We start from the raw sequence: 22,570 nt of genomic DNA, 5'->3' as shown, positions 1-22,570 counted from the left end.
TAAGATGAAAAATAGCAAGTTATTTCTTAATGCGGCGACATGTTTATCACCGCATTAAGTTAGAAGCGTGCAAAATATTTCTCCCCGTAAAATTACAGAAACCTATTTTCGCCGATACTGATCTCTGTCTTCCATTTTCGCCAATACAGAAACCCATTGTTGCAGCCATCGTGAGCGTCCACCACCAAGCATGAACCAGCCATGCCTACCCACCCTGCCTTCACCACCGAAACAGAGCAAAACCCCCTCCATCAGTCCATCCCAGTCTTCGCGTTGAACAAGGTCTGAGAAAACAATGTTGTGTGCCGCGTTGATCTCCACCTTAGTCGATTCTTCTCTGTGACATATTGACTTCCCTGCTGCACGGCGTCGCCTCCTCGCCTAGCTGGTAAGTCTCGTCTATCTCTCTCACAATCAATTCACCGTCCTTCTCTCTCTCTCTAACTTTCACTCAGTCCCTCTCTCTCTATAGGCTGCCCAATCGTGTTCCACTGTCGCGCACGGCTTCTCCACTCGGTCCCTATTTCTGCAAGCTATCTCCTCTCCTTTCAATCTGTGTGGTATTTCTCTCCTTCATTCCATGTCTATCTCTCTCTGTTTTGGGTATATGCATTTAGCTATTTTTCTTTTTGGGTTCATTTGCAAGTGAAAGGTAAAGTCATTGAAGACTTAAATATTCAGATACTAGTTTAAATTGATTGTGAATCTATTACAAATTGCAGTGCTTTATCTACATTAGGAACTTTTTGATGCTGAATGATGGGTTTTGATCAGTTTTTAGATGCTGATTTATAATTAATTTGGAGTTTTGGGAGGTTTGGTGAATGTTGTTTTGGGTGACCAAGCAATAGTTAATTTAGTCAATTCTCTATTCCGTATTTCCTAGATGGTTCTCACAACTTGAAGAAGTGGTTGCTATGTTTTTACCGCAACCCCAAACAATGACATATATATAGATATACTAACATGTGAAATCAGCAACTTTAAGTACTGATTGGAGAGCATGAAAACCATAATCTAGATCCCAAATGAATATGTACCCTCATCTCCACACGTTTCATGGTCATACACGAGACAAATAAATAATTAGCTCATCACAAACGGTCCAAGTGGATGAATTTACATTGACCAAAAGTACTAGGAACCTAGTTGGTATGTTGTAAAAATATCCGTGTGTGTTGCATCCTACCTTTCGTGTGTGTTGCATCCTACCTTTCAAACATCACGTGGACTTAATTATTTTTTCATTTTCACCCAAGTATTTAACATTTTCCACTCAAAATTACTAAAATTCACATATTGCATGCGTTACCAACTTATATTTCAGTCTAAGGTTTATTTTGGATAATAAATGAAAATAGGTAATGTAGCATAATTTTAACAATTGAATCTTTACATGTGGTCTGAGTTTTAATTTTTATTAGTGTAATATGCCGATGTTGATAATTTGGTGTGCAAACTGATATGTTTTGAAGCTTTAGTCAAAAGAATTATGGCTCTCCAGTTAGTACTGGATGAATGGTCGATTAACATGATGTTATTAACTTCATTCATACCACTTGAAGCTGTCAATAAATATTTCCACTAGATGGAAAACATTGGCTGTATGGAGGGTTTTGAGAAATAACTTTATTAATTCATGTATATGATCTGCCTAGCTAGATTAGCTACAAGTCGCTTGTCTTTCTATTTTCTCTTTTGCCTTTATCCTTCTTTTCACTGTCATCCTATTGTCACTATGACCCAAGCTGATGCTCTACCACTCTTTAAACTCATAGTAATAAGTAGTATTCATCCAGATGATGTTACAATTACTTCCTTTTCTTTATAAATATTGCAGGCGTATACACTAAGTTTTGTTGTCTCACATTTTTTATTAGTTTACTAGTACGTACCCTCATCTGTCCCATTTGGGTTTCATAGTGCTGAAGCACTATGAAATGGCTTTAACCTAGCTAGAATCATCATGTACGACATCTATTTTTAAAACTCAAGAACCTGTTCAATGCGTTTTAAGTTTTTTACATGTCCAAGCCCATATAATATATATATATATTTATATATATCTATACACACCCATAGATCTACATTATCAATAATATTGGTTCATTTAAATATGTTCATCTAATTATACTTATAATAGGGGTACTGTCTCAGATAAACGCACTAATTAGAAAAACGACTTTTAGATGGTAATTATGGTGGTGGTACAGGTACTTGATTAATCTATAATGACTTGAAAATCAAGGAAAATGCATAGTTTTCTTTTACCCTTTGTTGCAGGATACGAGTAATTAGCATGAGCTTTTATATATATATATATATATATATATATATATATATTAATATACTTTTGAGAAACTATCTGATCTTTAGCTATGAATTAGTTCCTGTAAGTTAAGCTAATTAAGCAGAGTGCATGCATATGCGGCATATGTAGTGGGCTGAACTCAGTTTTTTCAGTACCTTTTGCTCTGAATACTGAAATGAACCTGTTGCAGATTTTGTGTGCATAGTGATTGGTTTGTGATAAGAAAATGAGCTGTTTATGTCAAAACATATATGATTTCTACTCCATTTATTATATTTAGTTATTATTTATTTCTACTCCATTTATTTATTTGCTCACACATTGAATCTGTCTTTTTCCACAGTGCTATTGAGTTTATTCTATATAAGCTAAAACTGGTGGGGAAGATAACTGAAGTCCACAGTGTTGTCAAGTTTATGGCTTAGTACAAGCTTAAATTGATATAGAAGATAATTGAATAAGACCTTTCACTTGTAAATTTGTAATGGAAGATTAGAATATCTGGATGATGATCAGTCTGGAACTTTTTCTGTGTCTGATATAACACATGGTCAATTATCTACTCTGGTTAGGTGACCATACCATGGAAACAAATGTTATTGTTTTGTATACGTGTATGAAATATTTTCTGTAAAATCAACTTTTCTGCATTGATATGTACTTGATCTTGGGATTCTTGGAAATTAAAGATCAGTCCTAAGACTATTATGTTTGATGATCATTAATTTGAATGAAGATGCAAAATGTATCGTCATGCAAAAATTGAGATTCTTGGAAATTGTATGCATATGGACCACTACCCTCCATATTACGCACTTCAACTTGCACTGTTTTTTTGGAAAACAATAACATTTAAATTTGAGGCTGGCATATTACTTCCAACCTCTTGAGATGATTGATGAACAAAACGAGTTGTGATGTGGTGATACCCACTTTCATTTATCTATATATGCTAATTTAACAGTTACCATCACAGTTTTACACTATCAACTTTTTACTTGTTTTATGTACATTTATAGGACCTATTTATTGCATGAAGGATTGTCTTTTGGAAAGACTATTTCTCAATTTGATTTCATTTCGTTTTGATTTGAATTGATTTTATAAAATTATTCTATTGCTACATCAATATCATATACCACATCAATACCATATAAACACTGTTAGTTGTGCTTTTCATATAAACATTGTAATATTATTTTATAAACAATATAAACAATCTTATTTTATAAAATTAAATAAATAGAGTTTGAATGCTACTTAAACAAAAAATACCGGGTTCAACCCGAAACCAATGGGTAAATATGTTTTGTTTTTAGTTTCTATACAAAGGTGGCATGCTGACGCCAGATTGAATAACGATTATTCTGCAGGCTAGTTTCAATAGAGAATTTTTGAGAAGAGAACAAGAGAATCGTCCAAAAACACAGAGAATTGTTCAAATCAAAATTATCAAATCCAAGAATGTCAAAAATTAGCCCACAAGCCAAGCCATTATAATAATTGCAAATCGATAAGAGAACATTTTTTATCCAAAAGTAGCAAAATTCTAATAATTATGCCAAAATTAAATAGTAAAAGAAGAAGTAATCAGTGCAAAAATCTAGCTCGGGACAACTTAGCTTCATATGACTCGGATCCTCATGCATCAAATACACAGACATTAATTCCCTTTTATTATGAAAAGATATCGGAATCTATGAAAAGGTATGAAAAAAATAGCATATAAAATTTATGGGAGCTTGGGTCAGTGAACAACATATATAGTGAAATATAAAAATGATCTTGATATTTGTCCAAATGTAATTTTATATTTTTTAGTATTAAATTATAGGAATTAAACACCAGAGAATCTAACATAGTGATATGTATTTTTTTATATATATCTAATTTAATGCTCAACGTCGTATCCAAATGGTATAACGTTTGAAGGGCCTGGTTTCAATATAATTAAGTTTTTTACATAGTAAAGAAGGGGTTGTTACTTGTTAGTTTTTGAGGAAATGGTTGATGTGTACCGTGTCAATGGAGGGTCCCACCCTCAGACCTATCAATAGTGAAAGACCTCTTTTTGATGGGGAATTAGTAAGACGCGGGATAACCAAATATTTAGAAGCCAAAATTGGAGGGAAATTAGCCAAACTTTTAAAACACTATACCAGATGCAAGTCACTTCATGACTTTCAGACCACTACACGAAAGCAGTACATAGAAAGTTGTGAGTTGTTTGCTTTAGAGAAATCTGCTTAGACAAGTTTGGCAAAGGCGCAGATGAATGTGGAGGCCATTGGAGACGTTCTTCCCTTTCAGACTCACCTTTAAGCACTAAGAGATCCCGGTATGTATATTCTTACCATCTCTTAATGGGTAAAAATCTCCACTACTTATTATAATAAGTAGCTTCTTGTGGATGCCACTACTTATTCTCTTTTACCGGCATAGTCTTTCCCTCTTCAAAACCTTTAAAGGAATTAATATGAGGTTTTTTATAGGCTGATGTTCATGATACACAGAACTGACCAGTTTCTCAAAAGTTTGCTAAGGTTTGAAACTTCTAAGGCTTTATATGATGTGGGTACAACAGCTCCAGCCCAGCTTCTCTTAGTGCTTGATTTTTGGCTTGAGCAGATTCCATGTCACCACCACTTTTAGCTCCCCGATTAGACAATACCAAGATATATAATTATTCACGAATGCGGCACCTTCCGTAATATATAGGTACAAAAAATAGCCTTATAAATGGAACATTAAAAGGCAATTGAGGTGGTTACTTACAGCATGTCCAAACTGTACTTTAGATTTGATGAGTCGTGCATAGGTTCCACTAACCCAAGCAACCACTGGTTTGGATACTTTGCCCTGCTTTAGGGCTTCCACTAGCAAATACTCATCTCGCCCACCAAGTTCCCCAAGTATATCATTTATTTTAACTTAAGGATTTAAAAAAAAAAAAACTCTGAATCGAGTGTAAACAGCAAATGCATAGAGTCCAACACAAGAATGCTCAGTGAACGTTTTTAAAAAAATGTTAGATTTCATGCTTTTCAAAATTGGGTTCGAAGACAAACTGATCAAGCTAATTGATTACTTGATTAGCTGAAAACATGACCTTTCTTTTGTGTCTGTTTTGTTTGAAAGCTGAGAACATTCTGCATGAAAATTAATTGTTTGTTTAGCCAGAAATAGCTCTTAAAAAGAATTTGTCTCATACGTTCAATTTGCTTGTTGATGCTATATTTTTCAAGTAGCTTTTTTTTTTTTTTTTTACCATAATGGTGATCAAAGTGCACATTGATCAGATACACCAAGCCAACAACCAATTAGTTAGGTTTTGTTAACTATCAAACAGGTTTAGAGGTTAAATGAGTCTGCAAAAAATAGACTAAATCCGGTGATAATAATATGATTATACATTTAACTAATTCAGAATAGATAAAATGGTCATGTACACTTGAGGTGTGTGGTTCTGGACCCAATAGTTGGTTTCGTGATTCTTATTTGTTAGTCATTGATGTCAACATGTCAATGTCAACATTTAGCAACCACTAGTTTGGATACTTTATAAACTGGGTCTCTTTTGATATTTTGCTAACATTTGCTAACAGACACATATTTTGTTTATTAGTTGTCTACAAAATGGTGTAGGATTTATTTCCTTAAATCTATACTTGTTGGATGTTGCTTGGTTGAATTATAAAAAGTCCTAGGCTACAATATTTTGGTGGGATTACTTTGTTAAAGGTTATCAGAAAACTTTGTAAGTATGCTTTAAAACCTCTTCCAACTGCATGTTTTGCATTATATTGGGAAATTTTTTAATCAGGTCTAACATTGTTTATTCACAAGAACAGGTCATTGGGTCACTCTTTGAGAGTATTTATGTAAACTTAAAAAATAAGATTGTCTATTAAATGGGATTTATGGTGGGTCAACCAGAATGTATTTTAATTGAAGTGAGGTTTGGCATGTCGATATTGAGGATTTTTAAACATGTTGGTGTTTTCTTCTATATATCATATGGTAATTAGTCCTTGCGTGCATACATATTTATAAAGCTTAAGAAAACTAATTGGGTAGCACTATTTCCATATTTGGTAGTGTGGAAGAAACAAAAATGGCATGAAGAATTAGTTTCCTGGAATTTTGTGCTTAGGTGGTAATTTCCACCATTCATTCCCCTGTTTTTGGACAGCCTATATACTTACATATCATATGGCCTCAAATGTAGTGGTTGAAAATGTAGTGCATATGATATACTTGCATATCATATCATACTTGCATATACTTGGACAGGTCATCCATTTTGTGCTTAGGTGTGTGCTTGAAAATGTAGTTTTCATATCATAAGGCTGAAAATAATTGTTTGAAGCATGTCAATTTTGCAGGTAGACATAAGCTGTCAAATGTTGATATCAGTCATTAGGAATTTTTTGATGCACCAATGAGCTTGCTGGATGCTAATATGGATTCACTCCCAGGTTTAAATTAATGTATAGCCATGTTGACAACAATTCCAATGATATGCACATATTTTGAATGTGTTTAGTGCCAGTAGATGTTTTCAGGAATTTAAGCAATTGCATGATAATTAGAAACCTGTTATAATGTATGATGTTAAAGTAAATGAAATGTTCACATTCAAGCTTATTTGTATGAAACTGGATAGCAATGTACATGTAAATTATTGGTAAAAAATATGGTGTTTGATTTATATTAAATCTAAAACAAAAGTCCACAAATACAAGTTTGGTAGAGTAAAAAAGTGAGAGGAATTTCAAAGATAAGTCTAATTTGCTATTGGGAAAGTTTCAATTATTCCTTGGTCTCGTACGTGACTACTCTTTAGAGTTCTTTCTTCTTTATCTTCTTTATTTTTCCCTAAGTTAGTGCAGTATAATTCAGCTTAATCTAATTAGATCCTGTTACCACCAAGATGTTAAGAAATTAATAAACACTGCAAAGTATTGCAAAAATTAGTTGTAAAGGTCCTTTTTGTAGACATTGTTTCTTTAATTCCAGTATTTAGACAAAGAATCATCGATATGCATGAGAACCTCATCTTAAATTTCTAAATAGACTTGAAGTACTGTTGTATGCTATTTCCTTAGCTCTTATTATATATAATATTGCTCCAAGCTTGGAATTTATTTTTGGCAAATGCATGAGTCACACAGCATTTCTTCTCATCATCGACCCTAGCTAGGTATCTATAAGCTCCTCATGATCAACATAGAGGACGTACTGGGCTATTGGGTTCAATTAAATTAGATGCATCTACTAGTATCTAATTTCCTAAAGAGCATATTAATGTTTTTGAAATGATCATCTGCTTAGGTCCGATATTTTTTATGATTGGTCATTAATTCATGAAACATATACTGGGCGGCTAAATTGGCAAATAATCAATATTTTAAACATTTAAGTTATGCTTGGTGGAGAATCAATATGCCAAGATGCAGGGGAATTGCGATAGATCAGGACAAAAACAATTAATTGCATATATCTATTGATTTCCATACGTACTTGGGTTCAAAACATGAGCTTTCAAATAACGTAAACGTTGCTGCGCAGCATTGCAAGAAACCCATAAATTTGCTCAACTATTGTTTGAAGCCAACATTCGGAAAACCCATGATTTTCCTTCTTATTCTACTAGTGGGTTTCTTCATTTATTCACCGCAAATCTAGCCCAGCAACTGTAAATTTTAGAAAGTAGTGGTTTTGGCATTTCCTGTGCCATACATCCTCACCGCATGTAGAATAGAAGAAATTGCGGCGTTTAGGTATTCACCGAATCTTTGAAATTGCGGCATCTACGAACTCACCGTATGAAGAGTCTAAAATTGCGACGTCTACGAATTCACTGCAAATGGGAACAAAGCTTCTTACCGCCAGCTCCAAAATCGCCGTATGAAGAGTCTGAGTTTGCGGCGTCTACAAATTCACCACAAATAGGAACAAAGCTTCTTACTGCCAGCCCCATAAATCGCCGAATATTTGGATTTTACAACGTTGCAAAATCGTCGTAAATGACCCAAATTTGCGACATCTCCTCACCGTATTTGCCCTTTAGACCAAATTGCCTAGGCGATTTTGTTGCGAGAAATGTCCGCCGAGTTAGCTGCAACAATTACGGGGGGCCATGATTTCTCATCGAAATTCCTCTGAGCAGACGCTTTATTTTCGACCGATTAGCGAAGAGTGAAAATCGCAGTGTGTGAATTGTTCCCGCGAGAAAACAGGGGAAATGCAGCGATGTTACTCTCTGCTAGAAGGCAAAATTCCTGTAGTGAAACTTAATTTATTAGTCAAGATCATAATAATTAGGATTGAATCATGTATTAAGCCCACATATTTGATGTTTTGATGGAACAAGTGCCACATTAGATATACACAATCACTGAAAGATTATTGTAACGTATGTAATAGGTTGATCAAATTCTGCATGCATGCAGTAGGCTTTTGGGTTCTGCATGAGGCAATGATGAATGATCCCCTAATTAATTTAGACTAATTATTAAGTACTATCTACTTGCTGATCATAAACTCGCGTGATTATCATGTCATCCCATCAACAAGCCCTATTCCATATGATGAAGACGAACCACATGCACGAACTCACTCGTAATTAACTTCATTCATTCATTTATAGGCACAAATCATGGCCTTTACATGATCTACTCATGTAACGGCTTAGCTATAAAATATTATAATTCCGATTGATCTTTAAGGTGTCGTTTGGATTCGAAGATGAGTTGAGATAATTTAAGATGATTTGAAATGAGTTTTGAATAGTAGTGAGATGAGTTATAAATAGTAGTGAGATGAGTTGAGATGAGTTATAAATAGTAGTGAGATGAGTTGAAATAATTTATAAATAGTTGTAATTTATTTATGAATTGATATGGGGTGTTTGGTGGTTTTCGGAATTGTGGCCTTCATTAGTGAAGGGGACACAATCAATTTCTAATGTAAAATCCCACGGAAACACCTACCTAAATCTACACTGTTTGATGCGAATCTATCATGAAAACCCTAGACAAAGGGTCGCAGCGTTTGGGTCAAGGGCAGGGGAATCTCTGTAATGGAAAGGGGACGTGATTGGGTACGGTTACCAGATATGGAAGATCATCAAATCGGTTGCTTGGACTAAGATTTGTACGCGACTGACCTCTCTGGGTAGCCTCTGGCCATGGGAAATTTTGTTGCTTCTGAAGCTCGGCTTGCCTTCGAACACGCCTATTACGGGAGATTGCAGATGAGCTGCTGCATTCAAGCCGTGATAAACGGCTCTTAACATTCGGTCTGGCGTTGATGATGGTAGGGAGTATCACTACCCAGAGTTGAGACGAGTTCTGCGCGGAGATGACCGCTGAGCCTGAGGAGCTTCGGTGAGGGCGATTTGTGTCTTGCGTGGAGCTGAGTGTGCGTTAACCGAATGGGTGAAGGGTGGGTGGGAGGGCCTTGAAAAGCCATTACACCCGATGTCAAGTTGCCCAGTCAAAAGTGGAAAAGCTGAAAAGCAACGGTCATAAATCACATTTGTCTTATGCGAGAGTTTGCTGAGATGAGTGTGGTTTGACAGACCACTTTACCGTACGAAATCATCCTCACATATTCGAAGTCATCCTCATATATTCGAAATCACCTTCGAATCTAAACAGCCCCTAAGGATCTCTTAGCCTCCCCGGCCCCACTTCGATTTACTCCATTATGAATTGTTTCGGACTTTTCAATTGCCTTAGCTTTTATAATATATATATCTTCAGGAGTAATTCTTATTGCAATTCACGGGCGTGGACTGCTTTGCAGGCTTAAATGAAATGCCCTCGTTTCATCAATAGATGAAACGCAGCGTTTCATGTAGCAGAATTACGAAAGTGAAATCCTTTCCTTCCTCAGCGAAGATGAAATAGAGCGAACGAAGGAAGCATTCCTCAGTGAAATCCAGAGCTTCCTTCCTCAGTGAAATTCAGAGCAGAGCAAAGGAACTCACCCTCAGCCCATTGTTGTCGCCATCGACTACGCAGCTCCCTCGGCCCATTGACGTCGCCTTTCCCTTCCTCAAGAGAGGACTCAATCTGCCCATGCGTGTTTGTGTCTCTCACTCTCTCCCTATAGGCTGTAAGGTGTAGATTGTGTAATCAATTTTCTCTTATCTTCTATTGTAATCGTCATTGGTCATTGTGAGAAGATCTAAGATTTAACGAAAGGAAGCCAATGTTTTCTTTTTAAATATTCAAGAACCTGGGTTCAAGTAATTGATTAATTTTAATTTAAGGCTACATGTATCAACATGTTTGAAGAACAACTAATCATTTATGTTCTTTTCCTGAAACAATTGCGCACATTGTTGAAAGGATTTTCAAACACAAAATAGAGAGTGATAATGCATATGTGATTGAATGAGATATTCATGTTCTCACTGTCTGCCAATTTTCTATATGTATCTCAGTATAATGTATGAAATTTATGGTACTCAGAATATGGCTAGAGCTGTCATACGTATGTGAACTGATAATTTCCCACAGAGATTGCATCCTTCTAGATGGTGAATCATACGTGTATGATAAAGTTTAATATTTAGATGTAGATTTAATTTCTAACTCTGCACTGGAGTACAAAGTTTTGGTACTTTGGAGTATAAAGTGCAAAACACATGGTAGTGTAGGGGTGGAAAATGTATTTAACCCTTATGCTTATTCATAACTTTGCTATTTTTCTGTATTATTTGTTTGAGCCTGAAATATATTCATTTGACATGAAACCTGATATATTTTCCTTTTCATTTCTCAATATTTTCTAATAAACTACTTGTGTATCATTAATTTGTATATTACTTGTGTAATAAACTACTTGTTTATCATTGATTTGTAATAAACCTGATGTAGATTTAATTCATAACAGCAGAACTGTAATGATAGGTAAGTTACTCGTGTATCATTAATTTGTTTGCTCGTGAGTAGTATGTTAGATTACTTTGGCAATGGGGCTTCTGAAGCTTTATTTTTATCATAAGTCACTCAAATGTAATTGTTTTTTATATGTGCAACAGAAGCCATAAGAAAAATATACATTTTCAGGAACTACTGTCTTGTAAACATGATAAGAAACCTCATTTTTCATTTTTTGTTTGTTGTGAAAGGGTTGAGATATGACCATTGAGATTGTGCTACATGTCCTATTCATCATATTTAACTGTCAAATCTTAACAATATACAAATTGCCAAAACTTTGGTAATTGGTGTCAATGATCAGTTGCACTCTGCTCCCAAGTTTCCTACACAACTCTAGGCCATTTAAAACTAATGAACATTCAGCCAAGAAATTTGTTTCCTCACCATAACTGGCAGCAAAGCATGTTATGAAACACCCCCATTGAGTCTCTAATGACCCCACCACCCCCACAACTTCCTAGGTTACTAAGACTGGGCATTGTTCATGGGATGCAGTCAAGTACACTTAATCTCAGTAATCTAGATAGTACATTCTAGCTCTTCTTTTTGGTCCAGAACATGCTTTTTCGACAAATGTTAACTGGTTTTTGGATTGACTCTTCTTTCTATCTATCTATCTATCTATCTATCTATCTATCTTTCTTTCTTTCTTTCTTCTTTTTCCAATTCCTTTCATCTCTAAATGCAGGCAAAAATTGTTTCGATTATGAAGCACCTGCATTGATGAAAATGATCTAGTTGAGGCACAAAGGCTTATCATTGATGAAGCACTTGCATTATGTAATAAGATGAACATCAATTACCTTGCATTCTGCAATAAGATGAAGTCCAAGAGAGAACGTCGCCTCCAAAAGAGAAAGGAAGAACTCTAAACTGTGTAATGTTGTTGGGAGGACATCCAAGATAATCGGGATGAGCTTTTTGGTGTACCAAACTGTGTAATATTGTTGTATAGGTTGTAATAAGTTTAGGCTCTTTATCAATATTGTAATATTCAAGAACAACGCAGTTGGATTATTATGTTAATATATTGCAATGTTGTCATATTTTCAATACTCAGAATATCAATTCCCTATTGTTATGCTGATTTGTACCCACTATTCATTGATAAGGAAATTAAATTTTCCAAATAAGAAATTTATTTCCCATTCCTCTCAGGTTATTTCTTCATGCACTTGAAATTTTAAAAAAGTGAGTTATCCATGACAACGTCGTCAACATTACATCGAGTTAAATAATACAATAATGTTATAAGTTAAAATGTAGTCTTCAATGTCTTTTCATCTCTTAACATCATCAACATGCAGCAGTCCACAACGTCTTCTCATCAATCCTCAAGAGGGCTATGATGTTGAAAGTTCACTTACAAGTAGTATGAAACATTGTGTAAAACTCATGCAAAACCTCTCATTAATTGTTCAACATAGAAATAAAATGGAAAATCAACAACATTTATCTAAGAAATAATGCTTTGTTGTGTACGAGGCACTTGCGAAACAACACTTTGTTGTGTGCTAGACGGTACTACCGAATCTGTTGGGTTTAATACATTTTCCGGACGTGCAGTTGCCTACATTTGAATATATAAACAAATTAAATAACTTGATTAAAAATATTAGCATATATTAAACTCATATTATTTAAATCTTCCTACATTTTTCCTTTGTCCCTTCCTACTGGCCACTTTGGTTTTAGTTTGTAACTTCTCTATTGTACGTTATTTCCTCTTCGATGGAAGCCTCATTTTTCCTCTAACAATTCGAGAACTTAGCACTTTCTTCGAACTTCTAGTTTCGACATCAATGGAAGTACGAGTACTTGCAATTGTGGCATGGGGTATTGATTTAGTGTAAATTTCATTCATTGTCTATAACTTTTGTGTCATGTATATGAAATTATCTTCGCTTTCAGCTGCATTTGTACCTACTTGGTAGCATAGTTTTATCAAACTTGAGTACCTACTAACTATTGGTTTACCATTCAAGTCATCGTAACTGCTTCAAATCAGAGCATATCTACATACAATTCCTCTCATCTCAAATAGTCCACACATGCATTTCGTCTTGCACTCATCTTCATTGAAGTATGCCTGCACAGTTGATCGTTCGATGCAGTCTTCAACTTGCCTTTGGTCATTTACTTTATATATTGTAATCGCCCCCTCCGTTTTTATGAGAACACAATGAGAATAGATAATTCTCATTACTTTTGCATGTACTTCCTTAAATTTAGAATTCGTGTACACTTCTTGAAATTTCTTCTCCACAGGTAAATGGGATATACACGGGATTGTGCAATTGAATGAGTGAAAGTTCGCTGCCATTTTGTTCTCTATTTTCTTCCTCAATGCATTGTCAAATTGATTGATGAATTCTTTTAATATAGTCACTGAATGTACAAATTCATAAAAAAAGGTATTCATGCTCTTACTCCTTTGAGTTGTGTTCATCCTAGCTCAGAAGGTATCGTTCAAGTATACAGAAACCCAAAACATTTGTTCATTATAGAGACTTTGAAGTCATGCATTCTCATGCAAATTGTAACTATCAAGAAACACCACAGAAGACTTCTTAAACTCTTCAGAAGTTTGAGAATTCTAAACACTTTTCTGCAATACACTCTTCAAACCACACTTATATTCAGCATATGACCTCAACTTCTCTTGCAGTTTTCGCATTATGTGCCACAAACAAAATCTATGTCGGGTATGAGGGAAAACTATTGCAATCACATTTTTCATAGCCCTGTCTTGATTAGTGATGATAGCTTTTGGCGCTCTCTCATCCATACATTTCAACAAAGTCTCAAATAATCAAACAAATATTTCAGTATTTTCGTTTGATATCAAACCTGCTCTCAAAAGTATTGCTTGTCCATGGTGGTTAACACCAACAAATGGGGCGAATGGTGAATGGCATGCCATATCTGTTTGTTAGGTATTTTGTATCAAATGTCACAATATCCCAAAATACTCATATGTTGTTCTGCTATGTGCATCAGCCCAAAAGACATTTTGCAGTCATCCATCAATGAGTAAAACCCGTCATTCTTATAATGAATTCTCTCAAAATAACCACGAAGTGCATCAGCATCTCATTTGCCAAGTCTAAGGTGTCGAGCCTTGTCAATATAATTCCATGCATCTTTCTCAATGAATGAAAGTTTCTCAAATCCACCAGCCTCGACAGCCAAGGCGTTAAAACTTTTGGACATGTCGATGTCTACCTTGTCGTTGATATCTAACTGCCTCTTTACAGAGTCATCAATAGGTCGATTAAATTTAAAAAATCTTGCATTTTGTGGACTTAGTCCATGGCTGTGTGCATTCTGTACAAAAATTATGCGTAAGACATCATCGACCAAGTGTGCATTAATCTTCGCCTTACAATTGGTCTTCATTGTCGGGCTTGGTTTAGAAAGGTTGGTAATTCGGTTCCTTGCCTTACCACCACGCGCATAACCAAATGTTACATACTTAACACTCCCATCAACTTTCCTTCTACTTTTTTGGATTATGTCAAATTCAGTCTGTCTCTCATATTGCTTATAGTAGTCAATGAGGTCTTGCTCAATTCTAAAAAACATCCAAGCCGTTGGCTCAGAAATCTCATTGTTATCATTTTGTGGAGTTGGCTTTGAAACCCCATCACCATCATCATTACTATCAAGAGTTGGCTCTAAAACTCCATCATCATCATTCTATGGTGTTGGCTCTAAAATCTCATGATCATCAATTACTTCCTCATCATCTCTCACATTTGGGGTATCCATATAATTACTGTTTTTAGGGAAAAAATAGCGATCGCCTACTAGATACGCTTTCTTTCCCTTTCTCCATCAAGAACAATCTTCATTCATTTTTGCACAATATGAAATAAAAAAAATTTAAATAAGTTAGTACTGACTATGTAAACAAACAAACATAGAATTTTCAAAACAGTTTCAACAATAATTTTCAAATTATTGTACAAAAACAAGAACCCAAAAAAATCTCTAAACATTTTGTAAACAATTTTCATTTGTCCTTTTAAATGTGAAAGTCCTATTTTTTAAATAGGTACAATGATATTAATCCACTATTAACTCTACTATAACATGTAAAATCATTCATTCCTTAATTTGACATTGTTAATTCTATGGACAAATCAGCTAATATTTTTAATATTAGCTCCACTGATCATGTGCTTTTTAATATTTTTTTTAGCTAATTAACATAATGAAACATTAAAAATTAAAAATTAACATGCAGAGAAGTCCTTTTAGGAAGAAAACAAGTGCTTTAGGTACTTAAGAACTTGAGGCTATCTACGTATAAGTGGCTTTAGGTGCCCAATTGTTGGGGATGATATTTGTGGCTGAGAGAGTTGTTTGTGTTGTTACCTTTACAGAACGGTAAAATACAAGATCAAGATGATAGGGATGACAAGAACTGCAACAATGAAGCCGATCAACTTATTCCTAAACTTAAAATGATGCTTCTTTAGATTATTTCTTGTACCTTTGTACTCCTGAGGAGTTGTCAATGGTGGAGGAGGTGAGGAGCTGCACGACACAAAGAGGGAGCGGGAGCCTGAAATGCTCTTTTAGATTTTAGGCTCCTTCTTGATTTGGGGGTATTTTGGTCAAGCCAATGATAAAGTGAATGTCTTTTTGTCTATTCCTATGTTTGGATTGCAAAGGAGTCCAATAAATTGAATTGTACGTAGCGCACCTATATCTAAAAGCCATCATTGCTTCATGCATGCCGGCCAGATTCTGTGCGAAACATTCTTGTCTATCCATCTTATCTGACCCTAATTCTCACCCTGATCATGGCGGCCTACTCTTCAACGCTCGTTCTCGTAACAGTCGTGATCATAGCATTGACAGTGATCACCACGACGGCGACAACAGGAGTACCGCCCTTGAACTCCGGCTCGACACTGGCAGCTCGCTTGTAGTTGGACAACGACGACAGCCAGTCCAACTGCTGGGGCTCCTTATTCGAGCTCTGATCGTGCATGGGCGAGGTCGTCCCGTTCTTCCTCGAAGGGGAGACCTATCTGGTCCTCAGCTACTGTCGCGCCATCAGGGTCGTAGAGCACGAGTGCTGGCTTGCCATGCTTGGCTCCCTCGGCTTCACTGAACAAGAAGGCGATATATCTCCGTGGTTACTGTGATTCTTTTGGTGCCACAACACACCCACAGCTACCATCAAAATCAAACGATCAGGGTGCTATGCATGGCGGCGGCGGCGACCATTTCTAGGAAATTAGTTCCGTAGTTCCACTACCTTAATTAGCTTAACACTTCAGATAAAATTAAAGAAATAAAAGCTAGATATCCCGTACTACGTACGTCGTACAAGGTTTTGGGCATTATTGTTAATTAATATGTTACGTGAGTTTTTGAAGATGACGTCGTTTGTAAAATTATTTTATTGAATATATTGCAATGAGATTGTTGTCAAATGGCCTATTAGCTCAGCTGGTTAGAGCGTCGTGCTAATAACGCGAAGGTCGCAGGTTCGAGACCTGCATGGGCCAATTTGCTTTTTAATTTTTCTGCTGAATCACACTCTAAAATGGGCTGGACGGGCCCGTGTCCGTGGGAGAGGAGACATTTACATTTGCACCCATTTAACACAGTAGTAATTAATTAAGCATGATCTAACTAGCTATATCAGTACCTAACGGCCGCTAGCTAGCTATTTTTTTTTTTATCTATCATTCACTTGGTCACACCCCTTAATTCTCAAATGTATGTAGTTTCTTGGATCATTTAAGGTCACGGAGTTTTGTCCTTTGCCATGACTAAATCTATAAATATATAGTCTTCAAAATATCATATATATATATATATATATATATATATATATAAGCAGAGTAAAGATAAAGAAGAGAATGAGACAAATTAAGGGTAGGTACGTACGTACAAAACACTTGCATGCATGCCCGCAGGAAAAGCAAGAGGTTAATTTTATTAATGAAGGGAATATAACATTAATGATCATGATCATCTTCCAAGCTAGGCCCCGTAATAATTAAACATAGTACCCTTACAAACCGCGTACTCGATCGAGAATTATATATTATTAAAAGGATGATCAATCAATATGCATGTCATTTTTTAAGAACTTTGATTCCCTTCCAACGGGACTCCATATAGAAAGAATCATCATTCTGTGCATAGACTCCACATTTGAAGTAATGCGATTTCCCCCCACGGCCACTTGCCTCGTACTTGAGAATTCCATCTATATACACCTTTACATTCGAGGCTTCAACGTCATGGATTACGTTTAGCCGAAACCATGTGTCGTAAATGTTGGGGACGAGGACCGGAGCCCTATAGTAAGAGAGCGAATCATTATATACTCGAAGCATTAGGGTTGTGGCATGTGGAGGGCTTGATCCAAACACTTGCATGACGCAGACGCCGGATGTACCACATGGCACGTACCCATATGCTTCGAATTGCCAAACACCAGAAGAATAATCATATCCCTGAAAGATATTCATGATGATTAGTGAGGACAGCATTCATATATATATATATATATCAAACTAATTACTATGGATGGAAGATTGAACTTCGTACTTAAATTAAGTTATGTTTGTGAATGGGCGCCTAAATTTAACCCCAATGCAGAAAGATAAAAGAAAATTAATTAGATTTTATGAGGAAAATCAAACTTCATGCCGGAAATATATAAGTGGCTGTGATTGAGCCAGGAGATCATGAAAGGAACGAACAGTACTACCAAGCAATTATATATAAAGAGAGTATAAATACAAAATGTTTACGCTTATGAGGATCTCTGTACGAGGTTTGGTGGGACTGTTTTTAGAGAGAGGTTTGTCTGAGGAGTACACCCATAGTTTGTGGACTCCATCCACAAAGCTGTACCGCTCTGTTACCGGCAAGTCATATGGCTTCTGGATATGAAAGTTGGATGTGTTCAGAGGGAGCTCCACGAAGCCATGGGTTGGATCCGTTGGCCTCCCGGTTGCGGCCTTATCCGTGAATATCAGAAAAGTTAAAACTACAAGGGCAATGTAATGGAAATCTACACCCATGTTTTTTGTCTCTAGAATTAAACAGGGAGGTGTAGTACAATCTGATGAGCGAAATGATACAGATAGACAAGGGTATTTATAATTGATTTGGATCGATGTTGTTGTGGATGCATTGCAAATAGGTAACATGCAGCTTGTTATAATTTAGTTTTGTTTTATCTTCTGGTCTGGCCTCATGTGCATGTAGAGCAAGTCCTTTTGTTATATATACAGTGATAACATGAATAGCAAACAAGTTATATTTAAGGAGTTTTAAAAGTTCTAGAGGAGCATGGTTCTAGCGATCGAAGCCTAATCTTGAGCTTAATTCAAGCTGCATGCAGGCTCCTAATAATTAATGACAGGAGTTACATAGAATTCTTCTCAATTACCTTTTGGATATTTTCTTTCGTTTTCAAGGAAATTAAGAACGCATGATCGATTTAGTCCTAAGATTTCAGTATATATAAAGCAACATAATTAAATGCTTCCAACTTAATATATAAACTATATATATATATATATATATATATACACACACACTTGATTATGGTTATCGATCGATCCTAGCTTATATATTTTTCTTTCCGCACTAGGAGTGCTTACTTGTACGCGGATCTCAGTGCGGGGATTCGTTTTGCTGGCAGGAGAGTGAGGCTTGTCTGTAGAATATACCCACAGTTTGTGAACTCCATTGGTGAAACTGTATCGATGATTTTCAGGTACGTCGTAGGGTTTTTGTACGACTAAATTTGATCGATTAAGCGGGAGGGAGATGAACCCTTTTGTGAGATCAATGGGTTTCGAGGCACAAGTATGGAAACTGATCATCAACTGAAAAAGGCAGCTGAAAGCTGGCAAAAGCATTAACAGAACCATCAAGGACATTTGGGGCCGAAGAGAAAATGTGCATGGAAAAGAATGGAGGAACGTGGTTGGTTTTATAGTATTTTGGTTGGGAAGATGCATGGTTGGAATATTAATTAATATTGGTAGCTAGCTAGCTGGAAGGTGCTTGCTGAATAAATTTTGCATCTTCTGCATGGAAACGACAAGCATAATACCTACAAAAGATCACTAGAAGTTGTTACATTTTGTGGGTCGTAAAACCTAAAAGATCGCTGCCATGATTTGTAACCCTGTAAGGGTAAAACCTAGAAGGTCACTAGCAACATATATAATTGTATCGTTATGAAGGGGAAACCATCGTCATCACTTGTACTATTTGTAACCTCTTGAAGTTGATTCTTCTTTGTTAAACTTATTTTGTTTTCTGACAACCCCACTCGGAGTTTCTACTTTGGTTGGTTCAGGATCATCTTTCGACAAGTAGGTCAGGAACCTGGTAAGTCCCGTGTTGAAGCCAAGGTTGGCGTTTAGGGCAGATATAGGTTCAAACCCGAAGGCCGAGAGTGGTAAGTTCGCAGACCCTTGAGATGCGACGGTCGGTGTTGTCCTAGGACAAAATGAGTTGGATAAATAGATCCAATTCAACAATTAGTTCCAGGTCGACTATGCCGCCTGACATAGTTAATGAGGAAGACTGTACTTTTGAAGCAACTGAGTCTTCTGTGCTGGGATCATGGAAGATTCCAAAACTTGATGTTAATAAAATCTATCGAACCAACTGGTTTGAAAGAACTTTGCACACACAATTTTGCGTGCGTACTGTTGAACAAACTTATGCTATATCTAAATCCCAAGAAAAATGCTATCTGTTCCCAAAAGACCAGATGCTAAAATTCTTGCAGGAAGGATTTAGATATATACATATTGGATCTGTCCAAATTGCTGCCAAACTTTTAACAAGGAGAGGCATCAATGCATCCGTTCTTTTCTGTCTAAGGGATGCCAGATTCAATCATTTTGAAACAAGTATTCTTGGAATGATCCAATCCTCCTTAACGGATGGACCAATCCATTTTAATTGTTATCCTGATTTAACCATTGCAATTGATGATAATCATATTTCAAAATGTTTAACTTTAAATATTTTAACCTCTGGTTATGACATGCTTGAAGGAAGCAAACCCCTCACTTTGATTTACAGGATTTATTATCGTCTTTTAAAAACGAATTTAAATCCAAAAGCAATTGCAAAACCCATCCAGGGAAAAACTCTTCTGATCCAGAGTTCAACCCCAGATGCGGAAGTTTCAACTCCAAAAATGGTTTTTTAGAAAGATATAACTCTTCCCAAAGAATGGATTTTGGAAGAAGAAGTTCCTCCTATTCCTAGAAATCCTGTTGATAGTTATCCAAGTAACATTCAACAGTATCTGGATGGAACCATTAAAATTAGTTTTGAGCAGAATAGATCTCCAGGGCTAAGAATAAATTCTTATGCTGGATCTAGTTCTTCTTTTGAAGGGTCAGAAATTCCAGTAAGAAGAGACCAAAATCTCAAACAATTTCTGGAAGATTCTGTTAAAACAACCCAACCTATTAATCCTGTTTTAAAACTGAAAGGACTTTCTACGTCCTCTCAAGTTACTTCTGCTTTTTATTCTGCACAGGATGTTGGATCCTCTAAGGACCAGCCTATTCATAATGAAGCCGATAAAGAAGAGGAATCTCCTATATCACCTACAGCTTCAGATATGGTAGCTCGTGTTGCACCACAGGTTCATCACAGTCTAACTGTGTTGAATAAACCATTTGCGTTTGATCTTATTTATCTTTTTGAAGAATACAAACTTTCAAAAAACAATGCAAGGCGAAAAGCCTATCATGCAAAGTATTCTGAAAAAGAAAAACAACGTGTTAAACGGAAATGGAAAGAAGAAATGAATAAGCAGCAAAAGCATATTCTTTTCTTTGATTTTGTTGAAAATATTTATGTTTCTAACAACACTTTAAACGTTGTTAAAACTAATTTTGTCCAGGAAGAAGGTAAGATGGTAGTTCAGTCAAGCCATCCACCTTTGGAGACTGTTCTCATCACCCATAAGGGAGTTGAGATATCAGCTTCACCTTTCAAAATCTCGGAAACTGTTTCCAGAGATCCTGAGAAGGACAAGATTCTCAAAGAAACAAAAAAGGTTATTTCTCAAAATAATTTTGTGAATCTTGCTCTTCATACGATCGGACAACAGTTAGATCGGATTGAAGAAAATGTTGAAAAACCTGATCCTATTCCTTTGGTTTCTAAAACAGATCAACCAAAGAAAATGATTGAAAAACCTTTGATTATCTTACCTGAAAGTCGAGCCAAAATTGATTTTAAAAATCCTCAGGCACAGACTTTAGATAAGATCGATCAAATGCTTAATGATCTGAAAAAAGAACAGCCTTCTACTAGTATTTTGTCTAACAAAGAAGTAGAAGAAGAAGTTCTTATTGAAACTACAGATGAGTCCTCTAACGATCACTCATCTGAAGAAAAAGATCTTGATTTACTTGAAAACAATTTTCAAGATATTGTTTTAAAACTTGAAATTGCCAGATTTTCTTCAAAATGGCCCAAACCAATGAGTCTGACGAAGAACTGGTATTCCAGGCCTACTCCTCCTGATTTACAGTTTGAAGAAAAAGTTTTTCAAAGCCAATCTTCTTACTCTGCTGACAAGGTTTATGAATAGAATATTGATGGTTTCTCTGAACAGGAGATCATGAATACCATGAGTAAAATGTCCCTTGTAGCAAATGCTTATGTAAATAATAATATCAGACAGCCTGATATTGTTAAGATTTTAACACAAGGATTTTCCGGTGTTTTAAGAAACTGGTGGGATAAACACCTGACCAGAGATGCTAAGGAAACCATTCAGAACGCTGTCAAGTGTAATGATGAAGGGTTTCCTATTTTTGATGAAACCATTGGATCTGCCCAATCTGATGGAGTTAATACTTTGATTTATACAATTTTAAAACATTTTATTGGCACACCATCTGATATAACCAGTCGTATCAGCGACCAGTTAAATAATCTTAGATGTCATCAGATGTCTGATTATAGATGGTACCAAGATGTTTTTATTTCCAAAGTAATGCTTCGTGATGATAGCTAAAAGCCTTACTGGAAGGAGAAATTTATTGATGGTTTACCTCGCTTGTTTGCCTACAAGGTGAAGGATGAACTTACTGTTACTGGGTCTCTTAATTACGATACATACACCTATGGTGATATCTGTGTAGTAATAAAGAAACTTGGTATTAGTATGTGTAATGATCAAAGAATGCTCCGAGAGTAGATGAGAAATAGCAAGAAAGCCAAATATGAAATGGGAACATTTTGTGAACAATTTGGACTTCCTGCTATAGCT

General features: G+C 35.9%; 1 protein-coding gene, 2 long non-coding RNA genes and 1 other non-coding gene across 5 annotated transcripts; 2 read left to right on the top strand and 2 right to left on the bottom strand.

The window, feature by feature from the left end:
• The first annotated feature begins 225 nt into the window (after positions 1-225).
• On the top strand, positions 226-6,856 carry LOC121251449. Of its 2 annotated transcripts, none has more exons than XR_005938020.1 (3): positions 226-388; positions 473-560; positions 6,697-6,856. It is a non-coding gene; the product is annotated as an uncharacterized LOC121251449 (long non-coding RNA). The 2 variants fall into 2 exon arrangements; XR_005938021.1 differs by lacking the exon at positions 6,697-6,856 and adding an exon at positions 2,655-2,692.
• Positions 3,685-13,841, bottom strand: LOC121251450. The gene is made up of 3 exons (XR_005938022.1): positions 13,829-13,841; positions 13,264-13,265; positions 3,685-3,918 (listed from the first exon to the last, which is right to left on the bottom strand). It is a non-coding gene; the product is annotated as an uncharacterized LOC121251450 (long non-coding RNA).
• Positions 13,842-16,719: 2,878 nt separating this feature from the next.
• Positions 16,720-16,793, top strand: TRNAI-AAU. The gene has a single exon. It is a non-coding gene; the product is annotated as a tRNA-Ile (tRNA).
• A 419-nt stretch (positions 16,794-17,212) lies between these two features.
• LOC121253097 (citrate-binding protein-like) lies at positions 17,213-19,203 on the bottom strand. The gene is made up of 2 exons (XM_041152991.1): positions 18,912-19,203; positions 17,213-17,753 (listed from the first exon to the last, which is right to left on the bottom strand). Exons 1-2 carry the CDS (start codon positions 19,191-19,193, stop codon positions 17,370-17,372), a joined length of 666 nt encoding a protein of 221 aa, XP_041008925.1. The 5' UTR covers positions 19,194-19,203; the 3' UTR covers positions 17,213-17,369.
• Positions 19,204-22,570: the final 3,367 nt, after the last annotated feature.

Source organism: Juglans microcarpa x Juglans regia, chromosome 2S, assembly GCF_004785595.1.
Source record: "Juglans microcarpa x Juglans regia isolate MS1-56 chromosome 2S, Jm3101_v1.0, whole genome shotgun sequence".
Taxonomy (NCBI): Eukaryota; Viridiplantae; Streptophyta; class Magnoliopsida; order Fagales; family Juglandaceae; genus Juglans; species Juglans microcarpa x Juglans regia.
The sequence above is the reverse complement of the archived record's forward strand: the minus strand, read 5'-3'. Positions and strand labels throughout refer to the sequence as shown.